General features: G+C 43.7%; 1 protein-coding gene across 5 annotated transcripts in view; it reads left to right on the forward strand.

Annotated features, from left to right (window-relative positions):
- The first annotated feature begins 1,274 nt into the window (after positions 1 to 1,274).
- Positions 1,275 to 18,589, forward strand: part of LOC147892105 (thiocyanate methyltransferase 1-like) — a 29,018-nt gene continuing 11,703 nt past the window's right edge. For 2 of the 5 annotated variants that reach the window (XM_087388648.1, XM_087388651.1), the window contains exons 1-4: positions 1,275 to 1,418; positions 1,527 to 1,657; positions 1,736 to 1,822; positions 1,907 to 2,007. In XM_087388648.1, coding sequence (XP_087244774.1) covers positions 1,376 to 1,418; positions 1,527 to 1,657; positions 1,736 to 1,822; positions 1,907 to 2,007 — 362 coding nt within the window. In that variant the 5' untranslated portion in view covers positions 1,275 to 1,375. Of the gene's footprint in view, positions 1,419 to 1,526; positions 1,658 to 1,735; positions 1,823 to 1,906; positions 2,008 to 18,589 lie in introns of those variants that run through there. The other 3 variants (XM_087388650.1, XM_087388649.1, XM_087388652.1) reach the window with 3 other exon arrangements.

An 18,589-nucleotide genomic window follows, 5' to 3' on the forward strand; every position in this document is an offset into this window, starting at 1 on the left:
ACCACTTTCACTTGCACATGTTTTAAAGAATTATTTAAGGGAATCTTAAAACACACATCAATATTATGTACCCAAAAAGAAAGATTGTATTGTGTAACAACCATGATGACATACCTATCTTAAGACTTGTGGACAATTTGGGTCAAGGAAGGCACCTGCCAACTCAAAATATATTGCGGTTAGAAGCCAAAACTACCAGCTCCCATGGGGCCTAAAGTCTGCTGCCACATGTTCCACTTTCCTTCGGGTAGCTGCCTCCACTCCATGATATCCATGCACAACTCATTTTAGTTAAAAGTTATGTGTTTGAATTCGTACTTGTCTTTGTCAACATTTAGGGTTAAGAGAATAACCATAAAGGGGACACTACATAGATTGGTCTACATAAACTAGATAAATATGACTTCATTCATCAAACCGATCAAACTGGCAAGACAACGGCAAAAAACTAGACAAAGTTGTCGAAATTGCCCAACGAGTTAGACGACATTATGAAAACTGTTGAGAAAGTATCTCTGACAACTCCTGCTCCCCTACCTGTTGCACCCGGTGGTAGTCATTGACAATAGTTCGGAGACTCAGTCGTAGTTATTGACAATAGTTTGGAGACCCATGGACCAACCAGTTCCAAGTTTCACCTGCTTTTTACCGTAGAATGTCAATGACTTGGGTCAGTGGAGAATCCATCTGCACCATTCGATCAAGCTAGATCTGTAATGGTACTTTATAAAGATTGACTGGTAGATTGGCTACTTAACAAAGACTGATCAGTACATTGGTAGCAATTGATAGAGCAAAAGCTTTAGTAGTAGAGATTGATAGCCGCTCATACCCGTTGGGCGCAACTTGCGACACGATGATGAAACCTATACCATTAGATGTATCTAGATCTAATGGTCAAACAATATCGATGTTCCAACACCGTTTGATCTCAATGTTGATTATACAAACGAGAAACAGCACTGATCGAGTGCCGTTAGATCAACATTTTGATGGTAGGGTTGAAAATATAGTCTTTGCATCCACACGTTGAGATCAATTTTGGGATTTCAATCCATTGAGGGATGCACACCAAGTGTCGTGCTGTCTCCCTGAGTTGTTGTGAATTGCTAGAAATCTACGCTGGTGGGTTGGGTTCCCATCGGAAACTTGGGAAACTGGCTGCGACTTGGTCTCGCCGGTTTGACCGAGGTAAGGGCCACCCTTGGCTACTCCTAGTCAGCTCAAGAATCCGACTAGAACTCATTGCAACTCATCTTTGAAAACTCTTTCATTTAAATTTCATTCATTGAAAATTCTGTCATTCCAACTCCTCTTTGAAAACTCTTTCATTCAACTCATCTTTGAAAATTCTATCATTCCGGGAAATCCCAGCATGGAGAAGGTTGCTCGCATGCAGGACATTCTCAGAATCACCAGTCAGTCAGCCTCCTCGATCATTTCCTGTACATGATTCACATTTTACGATCAAATGCTGTTATCCCACTCCATTTTGTTCTGTACCTTTACGCAAATTCCTTTCGTAGATTCCTGGGAAGATTGCTGGTCGAAGGATGTCACCCCGTGGGATATCGGTGGAGTAACCCCAATCGTCACCGATCTCGTGCAAAAGAATGATCTTCCCATTGGCCCCGCACTTGTTCCTGGATGTGGCTCGGTACTGGTTTGCTCAAAGTACTCTCTCCAAACGATCGGTGCAGAAATTGTCTCTAATTTCTGCCGTATATCCGTCCAGGGTTATGATGTCGTTGCTTTGGCTTCTCCAGAGAGGCAAGTTGTGGGGTTAGACATATCCTCGACCGCGATTGAACGGGCTCGTCAGGTATGAAGGCGTCTTTGCTATGGGACGGTGTGCCCTTGCTACATTTTCAAATTGCTTATGTTGCTTCCTGCGTAAGTTTTACAGGTTGTGACAGAATTCAATAAAGCGAATTGGGTGGATTTTGTCTGCGGGGACTTTTTCACATACAGACCTGCCATTCCGTTTAATCTCATCTTGGATTACACGTGAGTACTTACTGTCGCATGCTTTGACCATCGTAGTAACAATTACCGCAGGATACCTTGATGGGCTCCTTACGTATGCACCCTTCGATCTCGTCTTGGATTACGCGCGACTAATTACTGTCCAATGCTGCATGCTTTGGTCATCGTAGTAACAATAATTGCAATCTTCTTAAAAATGTTGAGCTAACTCTTTAGACGTTTTGGCCTGGATGAGCCGAAAAGGTGCGATTAAGTACTCCGAGGGCTAAATCAAAGTCCTTAAACGCCCCTTATGCAAGCCATTTTCAATGGAAAAAGAGATATCAAGGCCTCATTAAAGGCCCATTTGGTTATTTTAAAAGCATGCTAGTGGTCGATAGATCCTCCTCTAGCAGGCTTTAAAAATTATTCTCAATTAGTGGGAAGATTATGCTCTAGAATCTCATTATGTCCAGTTATTGGGACTCTCTTTGAGCCCATGAAAGGAATAAAATAGGCTCTAGGAAGAGCAAAAAATATGACCAAATAGGGCTCTCAGGAGGCTGCTTTTTGTCATATTTTTTGCTCTGCATTGGCTAGCCATGCAAGGTGTCCTATTTGCTCTGAAGTCCCTAATGCCATATTTGCTCTGAACGCCCTAATCAAAGTACAATGATGTAAGTGCATTAGTGTCCTTATTGGGAGCCAAAAAATTGACCATACAGAGCGTGCAAGAGGACATGACATGGCGGCCTCTTGCACACCCTATTTGCTCATTGTTTTGCTCTGATAAGGGGTGCCAATGTAGAGAGCTTTGCACTTATTAAGCTTTAGTATTCGAGCATAATAATCCAGATGGATACCCTCAATTTTTAAACTGAAAGTTCTTTTCCAGTGGCCAGATGGGTGGTGAGTCATGGGGTTGACTGTGAACCTTTTGCATGGGTAATCTGCCATGTTACGGAGAATTTCAAGAACTCAAAACAAAACTTGAAGCTTGCAAAACGAGCAGCATAGGGGCCAGAAACCTAGCTTTGTGACATTGTGTGTACTTCACAATCTTTCACTCGTAAATGCAAACAAAACAAGAACATGACGTACACATTTGCATACAAGATAACTGTCATGCAATGCAGGTATAAATCAAGACAAAGACATGATGTTGGCTTGATCTCATCCTGACTTAGAATCTTGTCCTCAATCCAATCACAATCATAGTGCAAGCGCCTCGATCCTCCTGACCACCCCCGAGCACGTGGGCTACAGCTCGACTCATCCATAGGCCCATATCTAACCCAGGTGTCCCATACCACCTGAGCCCGTCCAGAGGACCTTTGATACACCACCTATGATTCGCCATGTAGATGGCCAGAGTTCCGGCCTGGGTCCAAGCCCCATCCATTAATTGAGGAGCGCTCAACTGATCTACACAATAGCATTGGCCCTCACTCTATATAGAAGGAAACCCGCTATACATAGCACAATGCTATGAATAACTCCCTCCATATAAAGCGAGCACTGTATATGAATCAATCTCTATATATAGCAATCTCGGCCAAATATAGCCGTCCAGCCCTATGCTATCCCGTAACCCACGTTCACCTGCTATCCAACCCTAGGTACACCATGCACATGACATACTCCCCTTCCTCTAAGAACTCACAGCTGAGTTCACCAGAAAGCCCGAAAACTCTCTATGAAGATGAGTCAATGCGAATAACTATACTCTGACTATCAGTTGGAGTGTGCTATACTTTCCATGAGATTTAAATCAAAGAGAATCTAAGGCCAAAGCTAACAAGCTTTGATAACCAACCCAAGGAAAGTAAATCTCTCAATCTAAACAAGGTTACGTGTCGTCGAGTATCCTCCTCCAGAAATCAAGTAACGCCTGAATCCACAAAGTTAGTTCCGTTGACATATCTGTACACAAGCATGGTAAAATCCGTACTTGAAGGTAAATGATTCTATCAACCTTATCTATTGAGTTCTAACAGGGAATTCACGAAAAAATATTCATCATGCTGAATACCGTTGAACTCAAAAATCTTAGGTTGAGATAGAGGAATCATTGTTCAAACAACCCCATCAATTGAGCCCTCGAGGTCAATTTCTGGGTTGCAATTTCTATCAACCCTAATCTCCTGAATTACTTAGTATTTCGAAAATCCCTCAACAGAATACCCTTGTAATTCAAACTCTTGGGTTGAAATACATGATAGACTTTCCATCGCAGAACAATTAGGTATTCGTTCATAACTCATGATGGAAGAATCTTCATGGAAGTATCAATGGGCAAAATTCTGACCAAAGATATGGTCCCCTGATTTATCCTCGGAATGCCCTACATGAGGAGAATCAGTAAAAATTCAGTTGGCTATATCCAGTCAATGGTACTATTCTAGACATGTTAATAGTCAACCAACATAGGAGTAACATCCTACGTGATCCAAAGAGTACGGAAATATACAATCTGAAATCTCTTAAAACAAGATCCACGATCAGATATGCTGTATAAACTTGTGCACAGTAAACCGCTCCTATCACAGGATGATCCAGTTTTTAGGTCTCTTATTGACACATCCCAGCACTCCTGAAACCCCTGATCTGCAAAATAACCACACACAACATCAGAACCGAGCAGGCTGCTCACCACCCAACCGTGACATCTACGGGATGTGATCCCGAATCAGAAGATGTCCCCCCGAGCCACGAGTTGAGCTACCGGCACGAACTCCCAATCAGATCCAAACCAGCCTGGTGTCCCATACCACCAGGTGGCGCTGTGAAGCCCTGGATCTGCCACTGGGCCTTGGGCTACGCTAAGATGCAGGCGCGCGTCCGCGACACAATCCAGGATCAGACCTAGCACCTGGGAACGAGACTTGCTCCCAACTGCGCACCGAGAACTGAACCCCCTGGGCCTCTTTTATAGACTCGGGCCCCGGCGCCAAAAATAGCGAAGACCTATAAATAGTTCGTACCCTTGCCACTCAACCCGAGAATCAAGCCTGCCTAGCTCTAAGCCTCCCCAGGCTAACCTGAGCTAGTTCTGTGTAACTAGTACACGTCAGATACCAATCCGTGCACATGACATACTCCCCCTCCTCTAAGAACTCACTCCTGAGTTCGCTAAGAAATCTGGAAATGTTCTTTGGATCCTTCCACTTAATCTTGTATTCCGTGATAGTACGATTTCGAATCTGTCTTTCACGGAATTCAAGAATAGATTCAGGTTCGTGAGGAATAAAAGTTAAATCTGTAACTTCTATAATCTCATGAGGAGAAACAATTTGATCATCTGCACCCAATACTTCTTTCAGTCTACTGACATGAAAGACTGGATGTACTTTAACATCAGGAGGCAATTCTAGTCGATATGCAACTGGTCCAATTCTTTTAATGACCTTGAATGGGCCACAGTATCTGGGGGATAATTTCGGAACCAAACCAGTACTTAGGCTCTTGGATTCCTTAGGAATTCTCAAATATACCATCGTTCCTTCAGAGAACTCTCTAGGTGAACGATGTCTATTAGCATAAAATCTGTCCCGATCTTGGGCACTTCTAATAGACTCCTTGGCAAACTGCAACATTTCCTGCATGTCTTGCAAGAAGTTCTTAGCAGCATCATTTTGAATCCCTTTTAATCCAACCATAACTGGTGACTTAGGTTGAAACCCGTACATAAGCATAAAAGGACTATAACCTGTACTAGAATGCTTTGCACTGTTGTAAGCAAATTCAATCATGGGTAGATAATCTTCCCATGAAGACTGTCTCTTAGATACATATGCCCGAAGCATGTCTTCAACCAAGTGGTTGACCTTTTCTGTACTGCCATCAGATTGTGCATGATCTGAGGAACTCATACTTAGAGTAGTTTCCAACTTCTCAAATACAAGTGTCCAGAAGTGGCTTGTAAACTTTGAGTCCCTGTCACTGACTATGTCAGATGGCAAACCATACAGCTTGAACATAGTTCTCTACGAATGCACGCATCTTAGGCCAATAAAAGGTATGCTTCACAAGAGACAGAGTCCTATGTATACCTGGATGTCCCGCACTAGGAGCATCATGACACTCCCAGAGAATCTTGGATTTTAGGTCCAGAACATCAGGCACACAAATCTTTTCATTCCGGAACAGCAAGCTGTTCCTAATCATCCACTGACCTCCCGCCGCCTGTATCCTAGGTGGCACAATCCCTGAGTCCTGGTCAACCATGGAATTCCCATTCTGGACTCTCTGCCAATAAGAACTGAAATGACTATCAGTTGCGTATAGCCCTCTCAAGGATTGAAATAGGTCTGAGGATATTTCCGTAAATGACAAAGCATTTACAAACTTAACTCGACTTAAGGCATCCGCCACACTATTCAACGAACCCTTACGATAACGTATTTCGAAATCAAAATCCTGCATTAACTCTGCCCATCTAGCTTTCCTTCCTCTCAAGTCTGATCCATCACACACATACTTAATTGACTGGTGCAGTCAATACAAGGAACTTTGAACCATACAAGTAGTGTCTCCAAACCTTGAGAGCATACACTACTGCATAAAGTTCCTTCTCAAGTGTGGGCCAACGATACTGAGTGTCGTCTAGCTTCTTACTCTCAAAAGCTACAGGTCTGCCCTCTTGGAATAGAGCTGCCCCAATCGCATAATCACTCGCATCGGCCTCTAAAACATAAGGCCGGGTAGGATCGGGTAATGCAAGAACGGGTGCTTCCTTGATAGATAACTTCAAGGTTTCAAAAGCCTTGTTCATTGCATCATTCCAAGGGATCGGCTGAGTAGACCTGCGTCCACGACCTTTCAATATGTTGGTCAAGGGTACCGTGATTTGTGAATAATCACGGATTGACTTCCGAAGAAATACCGTAAATCCTAGGAAAGAGCGAAGTTGTTTCACAGTCTGAGGGATAGGCCATTCTAAAACCTTCTGGATACGATCCAGATCAATGCTAATACCTTCAGAAGAAATCTTGTGTCCTAAGTAAATGATCTCCTTCATAAAGAAGTCACATTTACTCATCTTGGCATAAAGCTTATGCTGTCTTAGAACAAGTAAGACAACCCGGAGGTGTCCTATATGATCCTCAAGCGTTTTACTATATACCAAGATGTCGTCTAAGAACACTACAACAAATTTGCCCAGATAATCTCTGAACAAATCGTTCATCATCTGCTGAAAAGTAGCAGGAGCATTGGTCAAACCAAAAGGTAATACGAGGAACTCGTAATGACCATACCTAGTCCGGAATGCGGTCCTATCTATGTGTTTAGCATAGATACGGATTTGGTGATAACCCGTACGCAAATCAATCTTAGTGAAATACTTCGCTCCGGCCAAACGGTCTATCAAATCATCAGAACGAGGTAAAGGATAGCGGTTCTTAATTGTAACTTTATTTAATCGTTTATAATCTATACACATCCTCCAGGAAGAATCCTTCTTCTTTCTTAAGAGGACAGGTGCACCCCAAGGAGATTTACTTGGGCGGATATAGCCCATATTCAGGTAATCCTGAAGCTGGATAGCTAACTCATCCTCCTCTACCTGGCTCATCCTATACGGTGGTACACTGATAGGTTGAGCCCCTGGGACTAAGTCTATGCGATGATCTACTGCCCTTTCTGGAGGTAAACCTTTCGGCAGTTGAGCTGGGAATACGTCCTTAAAATTATCTAACAACGTTCTCAATTCTCGGTGTTCAAACACACTTAATTCATTTTTGTTAATTACCGAAACAATAAATGAAGAAAGTGGAATCAAAACACACTGATAGACATCATAATGAGAAGTGTTCAATATATTCCGAAGCTGCATCGCAGATACAATAGGCCCCTGAGAAGGGGAAATCTTATCACACTGAATACAAAATTGGGTGTCCTTGTCTACAAAAGAAAGCGTATGCTCCGTCCATCCGATCTGGATATTGTGGGTTTTAAACCACTCTATCCCGATCAGCAAGTCTACATGCTCTAGATGCATAACATAACATGTGAGAGCTCCTGTGTAGGCTTGAATCCGGATGGGAAGCGCTTTAACCTTGCGATCCCAAAACTGCTTCCCTGATGGAAGCTGCACCTCGTAGGTGTGGTCGCTAGGTACTGTGGACAGCCCCATCTTCTGCACAAATTTGTAATTAACAAAATTGTGAGAGCTGCCCGGATCAAAGAGAATGTGAACCTGTTGGTCCCTAACTTCTCCATAAACTCGGAAAAGATCATGGGAACCAAACAACGAAGTATTAAAGGTACAATTACAAGAAAGGGGGCAGGTAATGACATTTACTGAAATACCTGTCATCGTAACTTGGTTGGCTCCCTTGGCTGCGGTTCGTGGACCCGCCTGGAGCTTCGGTCCTAGCACCAACTTTTGGTTCTTCCGCTTAGGACACTCATTCTTCGTGTGGCCCCGCTCCTCGCAATAAAAACACCGGCCCTCTTTCTTGAGCCTGAGAGTGCGAAGGAAACGGGCCTTACCATTCGTCGCAGGAGTTAAGCTTTTCCTGGAGGCGTTGTCCGTAGACTTCGTCTCCCCAATGCCAGTCGCATGCTGAAAGAACTTGCGTTTGTTCTTTTCGCTGGTCTCGGTAACTGTGGTTGCCTTGGTACCGGCCATGGTATCATCATATATGCGCGCATACGTCATGGCCTCCTGCAATGTTGTGCACTTGTTATTCTTAATGTGTAACTTATAGGAGTCTGGCAAACCATCCACGAAAAAACCTAACAAGGTTACAGGATCCATTTTAGTGGCTCTGGTTTGCAGATCCCTAAATCTTTGAAGATAGACTTCAAAAGTTAGATTCAATTTTGACATATCGAGGGCCTTGAGCTTGCCGACGATATCGTAGTCATCTTCCTTCTTCAGGAACTCCTTCCTGAAGATACCCTCAAATTCTGTCCAAGTATCAGGCTTAGGCTGAAGTTCTTTCCACCAAAGCAAGGCTTTACCTGACATAAACCCTGCTGCCAGCTGAATCTTTTTCTCGTCTGGATAGGGGTGAAATTGGAAGTGTACTTGCCACTTGTGCAACCAAGTGTCAACCACCTCCTTTGTTCTTGATTTCTGGTCACCTGGAAAGGGATCCGGAGTGATATTCGGGCCTAGCACGGAGGCCATGGCATCCACATGCGTGAGTGCGTGAACCGTGCTAGCCAGAAGAGTCAAAGTAGCTTGTATCCCTTGGAGTTGCTGTGTCAACCCCGATTGATTAGCGTTGACCTGCTCAAATTTACCATCCAGAGCAGTCGTGAACTCACTGAAGGCTTTCTTAGTGATCAGGTCGTCATAGAGACCCTGATCATCCTCTCCCACTGGAGTGTAATCTAAGTCCTGCTCTCCCATAGTGAACTCGGGATTTGGAGCATCAGACATGGCTGAAATCTGATTTGATTACAAACGGAGAGAAATAACTGACTGAAACGAAGCACGGAGGGAGATGGAGCAGAAGAAAACCGTCCCAGATAAATCTGACAGAAGAGATGCTGAAATCTGGAAGACCACGAGTCGTGGTGCCTCCCCGAATCTGCTAACCGGATGCGCAGTCTGCAATAGGAGCTGTGCGGACTGCTGACGTGGCCTGTACGGCTGCTGACGCAGGCCGTACGGTGGCTGCTGGTGCTGATGCAACTGCTGTTCGGTACAGCAGCAGATACAAAAACAGGCAGGACAGTCCGTACAGGCTGTACGGCTGTTGCTGGAGCTATACGGCTGGTTCGGCAGCTTCGGGAGTTGCGCAGGGCTATCGCAGGCAAGGGCGGATGCAGGAAAGCTGTTCGAACAGGGCGCGGCTGAAGGGCGAAGCTGGCTGGCACAACTTTCGAGGTAGCTTCTCGAATCTTGGGCTGCTTGTGGGTTGCCTAGCACCCAGCCCCCACCTATATAGGGTGCAGGGCTGCCTGATTTGGAAGCTAGGCTTCCAAAAAAGGCTAAGCCCCTCCAGCTTTGGAGGGGTGCTTTTTCGAAAAAAGCACCTGAGCCCCTCCAACTTTGGAGGGGTGCTTTTTCGAAAAAAGCACCTGAGCCCCTCCAACTTTGGAGGGGTGCTTTTTCGAAAAAAGCACCCTGTTTCAGCGCAGGCTGCTCGCAGCCCTAGGCGCAGGCTGTTCGCAGCCTGTTGCGTTGGCTGTGGACAGCCTTTTACACAGGCTGTCCCGCCACACTGCCTCGCCTACAGCGCCCCTTCCTACGCTCCGCATCCCCTACTCCCTGGCTGTCTATTTCCTGCACTGCTCTCCTACTCCTCCCTCAAAACTTCTCTCCATAGCCTTCAGAAATCTCGATTCTATTTCACTCCTCTTCTTCTTCCTTTTCCAGATATTTCTTCACCCCTTCTACCCCAGGTAGACAGCAAAAACGCAGCAGGAAATCTCGAATTTTAGGGCATACCTGGAAGAGAAATCCGTCAAATTTCTCGCATCAGAAGTTCCTACCTCAGGAGTTGGCTCTGATACCAACTGACACATCCCAGCACTCCTGAAACCCCTGATCTGCAAAATAACCACACACAACATCAGAACCGAGCAGGCTGCTCACCACCCAACCGTGACATCTACGGGATGTAATCCCGAATCAGAAGATGTCCCCCCGAGCCACGAGTTGAGCTACCGGCACGAACTCCCAATCAGATCCAAACCAGCCTGGTGTCCCATACCACCAGGTGGCGCTGTGAAGCCCTGGATCTGCCACTGGGCCTTGGGCTACGCTAAGATGCACGCGCGTCCGCGACACAATCTAGGATCAGACCTAGCACCTGGGAACGAGACTTGCTCCCAACTGCGCACCGAGAACTGAATCCCCTGGGCCTCTTTTATAGACTCGGGCCCCGGCGCCAAAAATAGCGAAGACCTATAAATAGTTCGTACCCTTGCCACTCAACCCGAGAATCAAGCCTGCCTAGCTCTAAGCCTCCCCAGGCTAACCTGAGCTAGTTCTGTGTAACTAGTACACGTCAGATACCAATCCGTGCACATGACACTTATCTAGGAACACCAAGTTCCAAACAAGGCACTGACAGACCATCATCAAAAGAGATGTGGACCCTCCTTGAGATTGAGTCTAGACTATGGAGCTCCAGGGTTGAACCCAAAAAATACATGGCTTCTCTCAAGGGAAAGAATCTTAGTCAACCCCCTCCTAAAAAATCTAATCAGGTTGCCCCCAATTCAATTCGGCCTACTTGTACTTCACCCAAGAGGTCCTTGGGTATTGTTTCACGTTGGATTATACTACCACATCAGAGAATCTTAAATATAACATACCTTAGTAAACATACCTTAGTGTCCCATACCACCAAAGTATAGTGCAAATAAAAAACTCAGTGGACAATATGAGTGAATCAGGGTAGCCAATCCCTCTTTACTCAGACCATCCCAGATTGAGTTAGGGTGGCAAATCCGTTCTCAATCCTTTTCTTAATGTGATTATATTATCCCCTTGTGTTACAATACCCCAACCAATAGGTCAAAGAAGAAAACAAGCAGGTAGCATCCCTAACAACTCTTGAATCTTGACTATCCATGACCTCGGGCTAACAGAGTGAGAATCAGAATGACCCCGCCTTTGGACATGATTCAAAAAAGGTATCCATCAAGACTCATCCTAGTCTAATCAATAAGAACCTTCATATGTCCAAACGGTAACTCGAAGAAACGTCATAACTCACAATCACATCGAGATCAAAACTTCAAATAGAAACCAACAGGAATCTATGCATCAAGATTCGAGAAAGGGAAATCCAATTGACTTAGTTAAGTCCAGTTTAAGATGTAACAAAGAATCAAGCATCCTTAATGTAGCATATATAAAAAAAACTTCAAGATATATGGAACAAAAGTACACGTAATATAATTTGAAAAAACCAATGAAATTATAAATGCCACTTAGTTACAAATCAAAACCAAATTAAGCAAAACCCTATCAATTTAATAACAAGACAATTTAGAACATAGTTCATACAAAATTGGGGAGCTTCTTGAACCAAGAGTGGTTCAAAAGATCCAGTCAAGTAAAAAATAATTGGGTGTTGGTCAGAACTGAGGATGTCAACCTCTTCATCGCTTCTCAATAACTCAGAAGCGGTATAAAGACTCTAAACCAAGCTGTCTACATTTAGAGCAGCATGAGCCTTCTTCAATATATTTCTGGTACTGAGGGTTTTTATAGTAGTGAAGAGCTGCCCAGAGTTCATCCATCAAGGAATCCATCTCTTATAGCAGGTCATGAGGTTTACGAGGAATAATCTTCCATGTAGCCTCGTTCTCCATCTCAATAAAGAAATAGTCCAGCAATGGAGTTTGATTGCTTTGATGGCCTTCCATAGGAATAGCGAACCAGGTGTGAAGAGCAACGAATGAGGAAAGATAATGAAGAGGGTGAAGGGGAAATCGGGGTAAATAGAGCAAGGGTGGGAGTCTTATAAAGGTGAGAATCCCAAAAGCCTAATGGTTTGAATCAAAAAACACATGGGCTTTTAGGAAAAGCTCATTCACACTTTTCCAAAAGCATGCTGCCAAAAACACTGTTGCTTTTCTATTCTTGGCCGAATTAGATCAAATAGTGAAGCGTTGTGTGATGATCTCAAAAGCCACGGTCCCCTAAATGCCAGGCTCACATCGCCCATCTCCTACGTAGTAATCCATGCAACACACGCATGTCCATGTTGTTGCGCTAATACCTTGAAGAAGAAAGGCGCTCTTGGCGCATCAAATAGAGATGATCAAAACAGGGCGTTTGGACGAGATGTTAGAAAGCGTTGCTTTTTGTATCCAATCCTTGCGTTTAGCCCAAACAAGGAAATCAAAGCTATGCTGTGGTAGATCATAAAAAAAGCATCGCAGCCCACGAAAATTAGCAGTGAATTACTCCTTTGTCCCAATTCGTCAGCCCAATCCAGCCTTGGATAATCGCACCCGGCTTCTCCAATCCTATATGGCATAATCCTCCCCTTTTATCATCCCCATCGCAAGAGCTTACCTAGCGCTCATGGAATCGCATCATCCATCAGCCTCATCGAATCTCCTATGTTAGGTATCTTCCTCAAACAACTAGCTGATCAATGATTCCAAATTCTCATACAATAATCGAGCATCAAATTCCTTCTCTAAAGGCGAACACACAGGAATCCCAACTAGTCAAAGAAATCCAACGATTTCACTAGTTACCAGCGTAATTGCCAACCCCATATGTTCGTCTTGAACAGAAGAGAATATGGAAAATCCTACGCAGATATGAGAACATTCTCGGAAATCTCTTGTGCTACTTCACCTCTCGACCTAACGTGAAAGGGCGGCTCTGATACCCAATGACACGACCCCGCAAGATCTAACCCTATCACTGGCCTAGAATCTCGTCCTCAATCCAACTAGAATCATAGTGTAGGCGCCTCAATCCTCCCGACCCCCCCCGAGCACGTGGGCTATAGCTCGATTCATTCATAGGCCCGTATCTAACCCAGGTGTCCCATACCACCTGAGCCCGTCCAGAGGACCTTCGATACACCACCTATGATCCGCCATGTAGATGATCAGAGTTCTGGCCTGGGTCCAAGCTCCATCCATCAGTTGAGGAGCGCTCAATTGATCTACACAATAGCACTGGCCCTCCCTCTATATAGAAGGAAACCCCCTATAGATAGCACAATGCTATGAATAGCTCCCTCCATATAAAGCTAGCACTATATATGAATCAATCTCTATATATAGCAATCTCGGCTAAATATAGCCATCCAGCCCTATGCTATCCCGTAATCCAGGTTCACCTGCTATCCAACCCTAGGTACACCATGCACATGACAATAAGACCAACGCTGCTACTATCCTATATCGCTGATACCTTTTAGCCTAGCCTATTGAGAGTTTATGCATGGTGGTTCAACAAGTTGCTATCCCATGCAATCTGCCAGCGCAACCAATCAGCCACATCAGCCACCTCAAATGATGAAGTGCCACACTTCCACCCAATTGACTCACCACCATGCCAATGAGATGAAGCATGCATTGATGGTACCATCCTCAAATTGACAAATGTTCACTTGTTCGTTCCTTTGTGAAAGGAGCCAAAACCAGCCAAGCAGATCGCCCTGTGGTTATCAACTTGAAGAACCATCGGCCCTGACAAAACCCAACCTCACCACCAAAACAATGGAGCCGCACAGCTTCTTTCGCAGCATAAATAAGCTCCACATACTCAGACTTTACCTTGTGAAGTTTTTGTCTATGTTGCGGTTTATTGAAATTGCGATATATTCTTTCTATTTTAAGCGGTGGGTTGCCCTATTAGCTAGGTTGTCTAAGCATTTTTGGCTTAGAAATGCTCGTTTAGGAGGGACTAATGAAATTGCAGTCTTCACAAGTAGTTGTAGCTTGAATGAAGAGAATGTGGACTACTTTTTGATTACCCTTCTCCTTCAGTGCTAGCCTTTGTCACTGCTGAGTCTACCCTTCATCTTTGGAGTGTTGACAGAAAGTACGGATGCTCGAGCATGTGTGGGTGTATTGATATGTATGTGTGAGAGCATATGTTATACTATGGTCCACACCCACCGTTGGGCGGTGATGATTCCAATGGGGATGTCATAGTAAGAGAACTTGAAGCCTCTCCACTCGAGTCTAATCTGCCTCTGATAGGTCGGGCCCCCAGCAAGGACTTCCATACATACCCCGCATGTCAAAGTTTTTGGTGGTTCTAAGATGAAGATTAGTTTCCATTTTGATGTGCTTTCTAAGTTAGGAATGTAATTTTGCATCTTTCTAGGAAGCGTTACGTAAGTGTAAGTGGTTCCTTTAGTTTTTAATGTTTTAAGTAATTCATTCTTTCTGTAATTCTTTCTTTCATTCTTACACGCGAGAGAGAGAGAGAGAGAGAGAGAGAGAGAGAGAGAGAGAGAGAGTTTATTCGTGTTTTTGGTCGATTTTGTTCCTTGATTTGTTTGTTTATTTTTGCTTAGTCACCTTCTTCCTCTCTTTATTTCTATAGAGAGAGAGAGAGAGAGAGAGAGAGAGAGAGAGTTTATTTGTGTTTTTGGTCGATTTTGTTCCTTGATTTGTTTGTTTATTTTTGCTTAGTCACCTTCTTCCTCTCTTTATTTCTTGTTTCTTTCTCTTTTGTTTAATTGACGTATTTTAGTAAGCACTGGGTTTGCCCAAGAGACTCCGTGGGTCTTTAGAAACTCAGTATAGAGCTATCCTGTTGTGAATCTGTTGTATCATTACTAGACCTCATTGAATGCAAGAACAGGAAATGTGGTTGAGTTTGAAAGACTATCCTTGTCAAAATTCACACCGCTGAGCACAGATGATACAGCCGATACCCCTTCGAGTCCTTAGAATATCCTACAAAAATGCATTCAACACTTTAGTTTCTAGTTTGATCCAGTGCTCATTAGGCATATGAGAAAAAGTTTTACAGCCTAAGATCTGGAAGTACCTATGTTGGGTTTGCAACTAGGCCATATCTCTCCTGACGAGGCAATGGCCATTCCAATGATACTTTGTCATGAGATAATTTATTACATCTGCAGCTGTAGTGATTGCCTCTTCCCAAAAATCATTTGCATCGGATAACATACATCTTCCCATATCACTCAATGTGCGATTCTTTCTCTGCTATTTATATTCTTGGGCGAAATGCAGGAGTTAACTAATTTGTATATACCTTTCTGTTGACAATTATGGGGGTTAAAGGTCACTGTGCCTTTACCCCGGTTATGTACAATACTCAAACACATATATAAATGAATGAAAAAAGAAGATTAGGGTGGTTCTGCACCCACCAAACATGTGTGGCTCTCTGTCTCTCTCTCTCTCTCCTTTCGTTCTTGCTTCCGTTGAGAGCACTCTCAATTGGTATCAGAGCCCGGGTGATCTAGCTGAGCGTGCGTGAATGCTTGAAGCTCAGCAGCTCTGTGGGAGGAGGAGAAGCTCTGTGGGAAGCTCTGTGGGTGACTTTACTTGCATCCGAGTGTGCAGAGACCTTGGAGGAACCTTTGGAAAAGTCACTTTGGCTTTGCGAAGTGGTTTTGAGAGCCTGTTAAGTGGTTTTAAAGAAAGTCGTTTTTTGAGCTTTTTCCTGTTCCGTTTGATGACAGAGACTCCGTATTGACTTGTAGAGGCAACTATTGCTTGCTTTTAGTGTCCACTTCACTTCAGGAGCTTGGAAACACCTTCATTCTTGAATCTGGGGTCATTTCATTGGATTTCTGACTCACTGTGTCAATTCCTACGTTTTTCTGTCCGGGTATTGGAACTCAAGTTTGGAGCAACCATTTGCAGATCTGTCAGTTTCAATGAACTCAGGAGGTCCTAAAACTTCTATGTTGCTCATCATTCGCACTCCGGTGGAGTTTACAAACAGCTCTGTTTCAAAAAACGTTTTTTAGCCCGTGTGTTGGATCCAGTGATTGAGACCACGGTTTTTAAAACCGTCTGTCCCATTGCGTTTCGGACGCCCAAAAACCCCTACCTATCAGTTCTTGCGCGGTTCGGTGGAGGATTTTCAGAGTTATAGATCTCTGTGTATTCGATTTCATCTCTTTGTTATGCATTTTTCATTCTAAGGTTTTGAAACCTTAGATTTATGCCACATGGCAGTGGATAAGTGTTGATTCCCATTTCTCACTTATCGGTTGGGATTTTGGAGTTCAGGCAGAAGAGAGATATTTGCAGATTTTCTTGCTGAGTCCGATTATGCAATGGTACCCATGTTTTGAGGCATCTTAGGTTCTATTTCAGTAGTGGTCATTACCGTGGGACCATGATTTCTTGAGCATACCTTATGCAGATCACTCTGGTTGCAGTTTGAGCAGTGTGTGCGCTCATTCGTGGTGTGCATTTGGTTGCAGTGTGGATGATTTATAGGCCATTTGGATGCATTGCGGTCCTTATTGGATGCGCTGATAGGCCCAAATTGCCTTGTGGAATGCTATTTTTATGGACGCTTTGCACATGGATGCTATTTTATGCTGAGGGACAGCTTTGACACATTGCAGGTGATGCACTGATAGTGCTATGCTCTCTTGGATGAGATATTATTGATGCATATATCAGTGGACGGTGTTTATGCTTGAGTCATTTGGCACTTATTGGCATTTTGGATTGCCATTGCAGTTGGCATTTTCTTTTAGGCCAGATTTGCTCATATGGATGCATAGTATATGCACATGAGTCAGATGCATCTTTTGATGCTTTGAGCTTTGAGTTTTGGTGATATTTCACTCTATTGTGGCATACACATTTGGGTGCACTTGGTATTTGGTGTGATTCTCTCTTGCAGGCACTAGCATTTGGGATTTTGATTTATTTGCATTATGGCATCCTCTTCCATATCTGAAAAGAAGTTTTTCAACATTAAAAAGTTTGATGGGACAAACTTTTCTTTGTGGAAAGAACAGATAAGGGATGTGCTTATTCAAAAGAAGCAGATTAAACTCTTGGCAGGGATTGAAGCTAAGCTTGCAAATATGTCTGAGGATGATTGGAATGAGTTGGATGCATTAGCAAAGTCTACTATTAGACTTCATCTTGCACAGTCAGTTTATTTCACAGTAGTAAATGAGCAGACTAAATGAGCAGACTACAGAAGATTTGTGGAAGAAACTATGTGCCACTTATGAAAAGGAAATTGCCTCTAATAAAGTTTATCTCATGAAGAGGTTGTTTGAGCTGTAGATGAAGGAAGGGGTCTCCATTGCTTCTCACTTGAATGAATTCAATATTATTTTCAGCCTGCTTCAGGCTCAGAAGATGAATTTTGATGCAGAGACTAAGGCAATATTTCTCTTATGTTCATTGCCATCCTCATGGGATACCTTCCGTACAGCTGTCAGTAACTCTGCACCTGGTGGAGTACTGAAATTTGATGATGTTGTGGGTAGCTTGTTGGCCGAGGAGATTAGACACAAGTCTACGGACGGCAACAAGCAGGATGCAGCCTTAAATGTGTAAAGGGGCAGATCACAGTTCAGGGGGAAGTCCCAAGAAAAAGGGAAGTCTCGTAGCAAATCCAGGATATGGAACATTGAGTGTTACCACTGTAGCAAGAAGGGCCATATGAAAAAGGATTGGTACAAGCTGAAAAGAGAGCAAAAGGATAAGAAAAAGAATGCAAATTGGGGTGCAAATCAAAAGGAAGAGAGTCCAAGGGAGGACAAAGGAAAAGTGAAGATCGAGGAGATCAATGCAATCACACATGATAGTGACAATGATGTTCTCTTCATGTCTAGTTTATGTGCAGAGTTGCTTACCACTTCAGATGATGCATATTCCCAGGATTGGATTTTGGATTCTGGTGCTTCATTCTATGTTACTCCCCATAGGGAATGGTTCTCTACTTATGACAGTGGAAAGACAGGTTGTGTGCATCTTGGAAATGACTATGCATGTGACATAGTGGGAGTAGGTGACATAAAGTTTTCTTTTGCAAATGGGTCTGCATTTATTTTGAAACATGTGAGACATGTGCCTAAGTTGACCAAGAGTCTTATTTCAGTGGGTTAGCTAGATGATGCTGGTTTTTACACCACTTTTGGCTTTTAGAGCTGGAAAATTTAAAAGGACTCTATGCTTTTGGCCAGGGTTGCCAAGTGTGGGACTTTGTATCCCTTACATG

Source organism: Dipteris shenzhenensis, chromosome 17 (genome assembly GCF_047967505.1).
Source record: "Dipteris shenzhenensis isolate YYH24624 ecotype China chromosome 17, Dip_SZ_1.0, whole genome shotgun sequence".
NCBI classification, from domain to species: Eukaryota; Viridiplantae; Streptophyta; class Polypodiopsida; order Gleicheniales; family Dipteridaceae; genus Dipteris; species Dipteris shenzhenensis.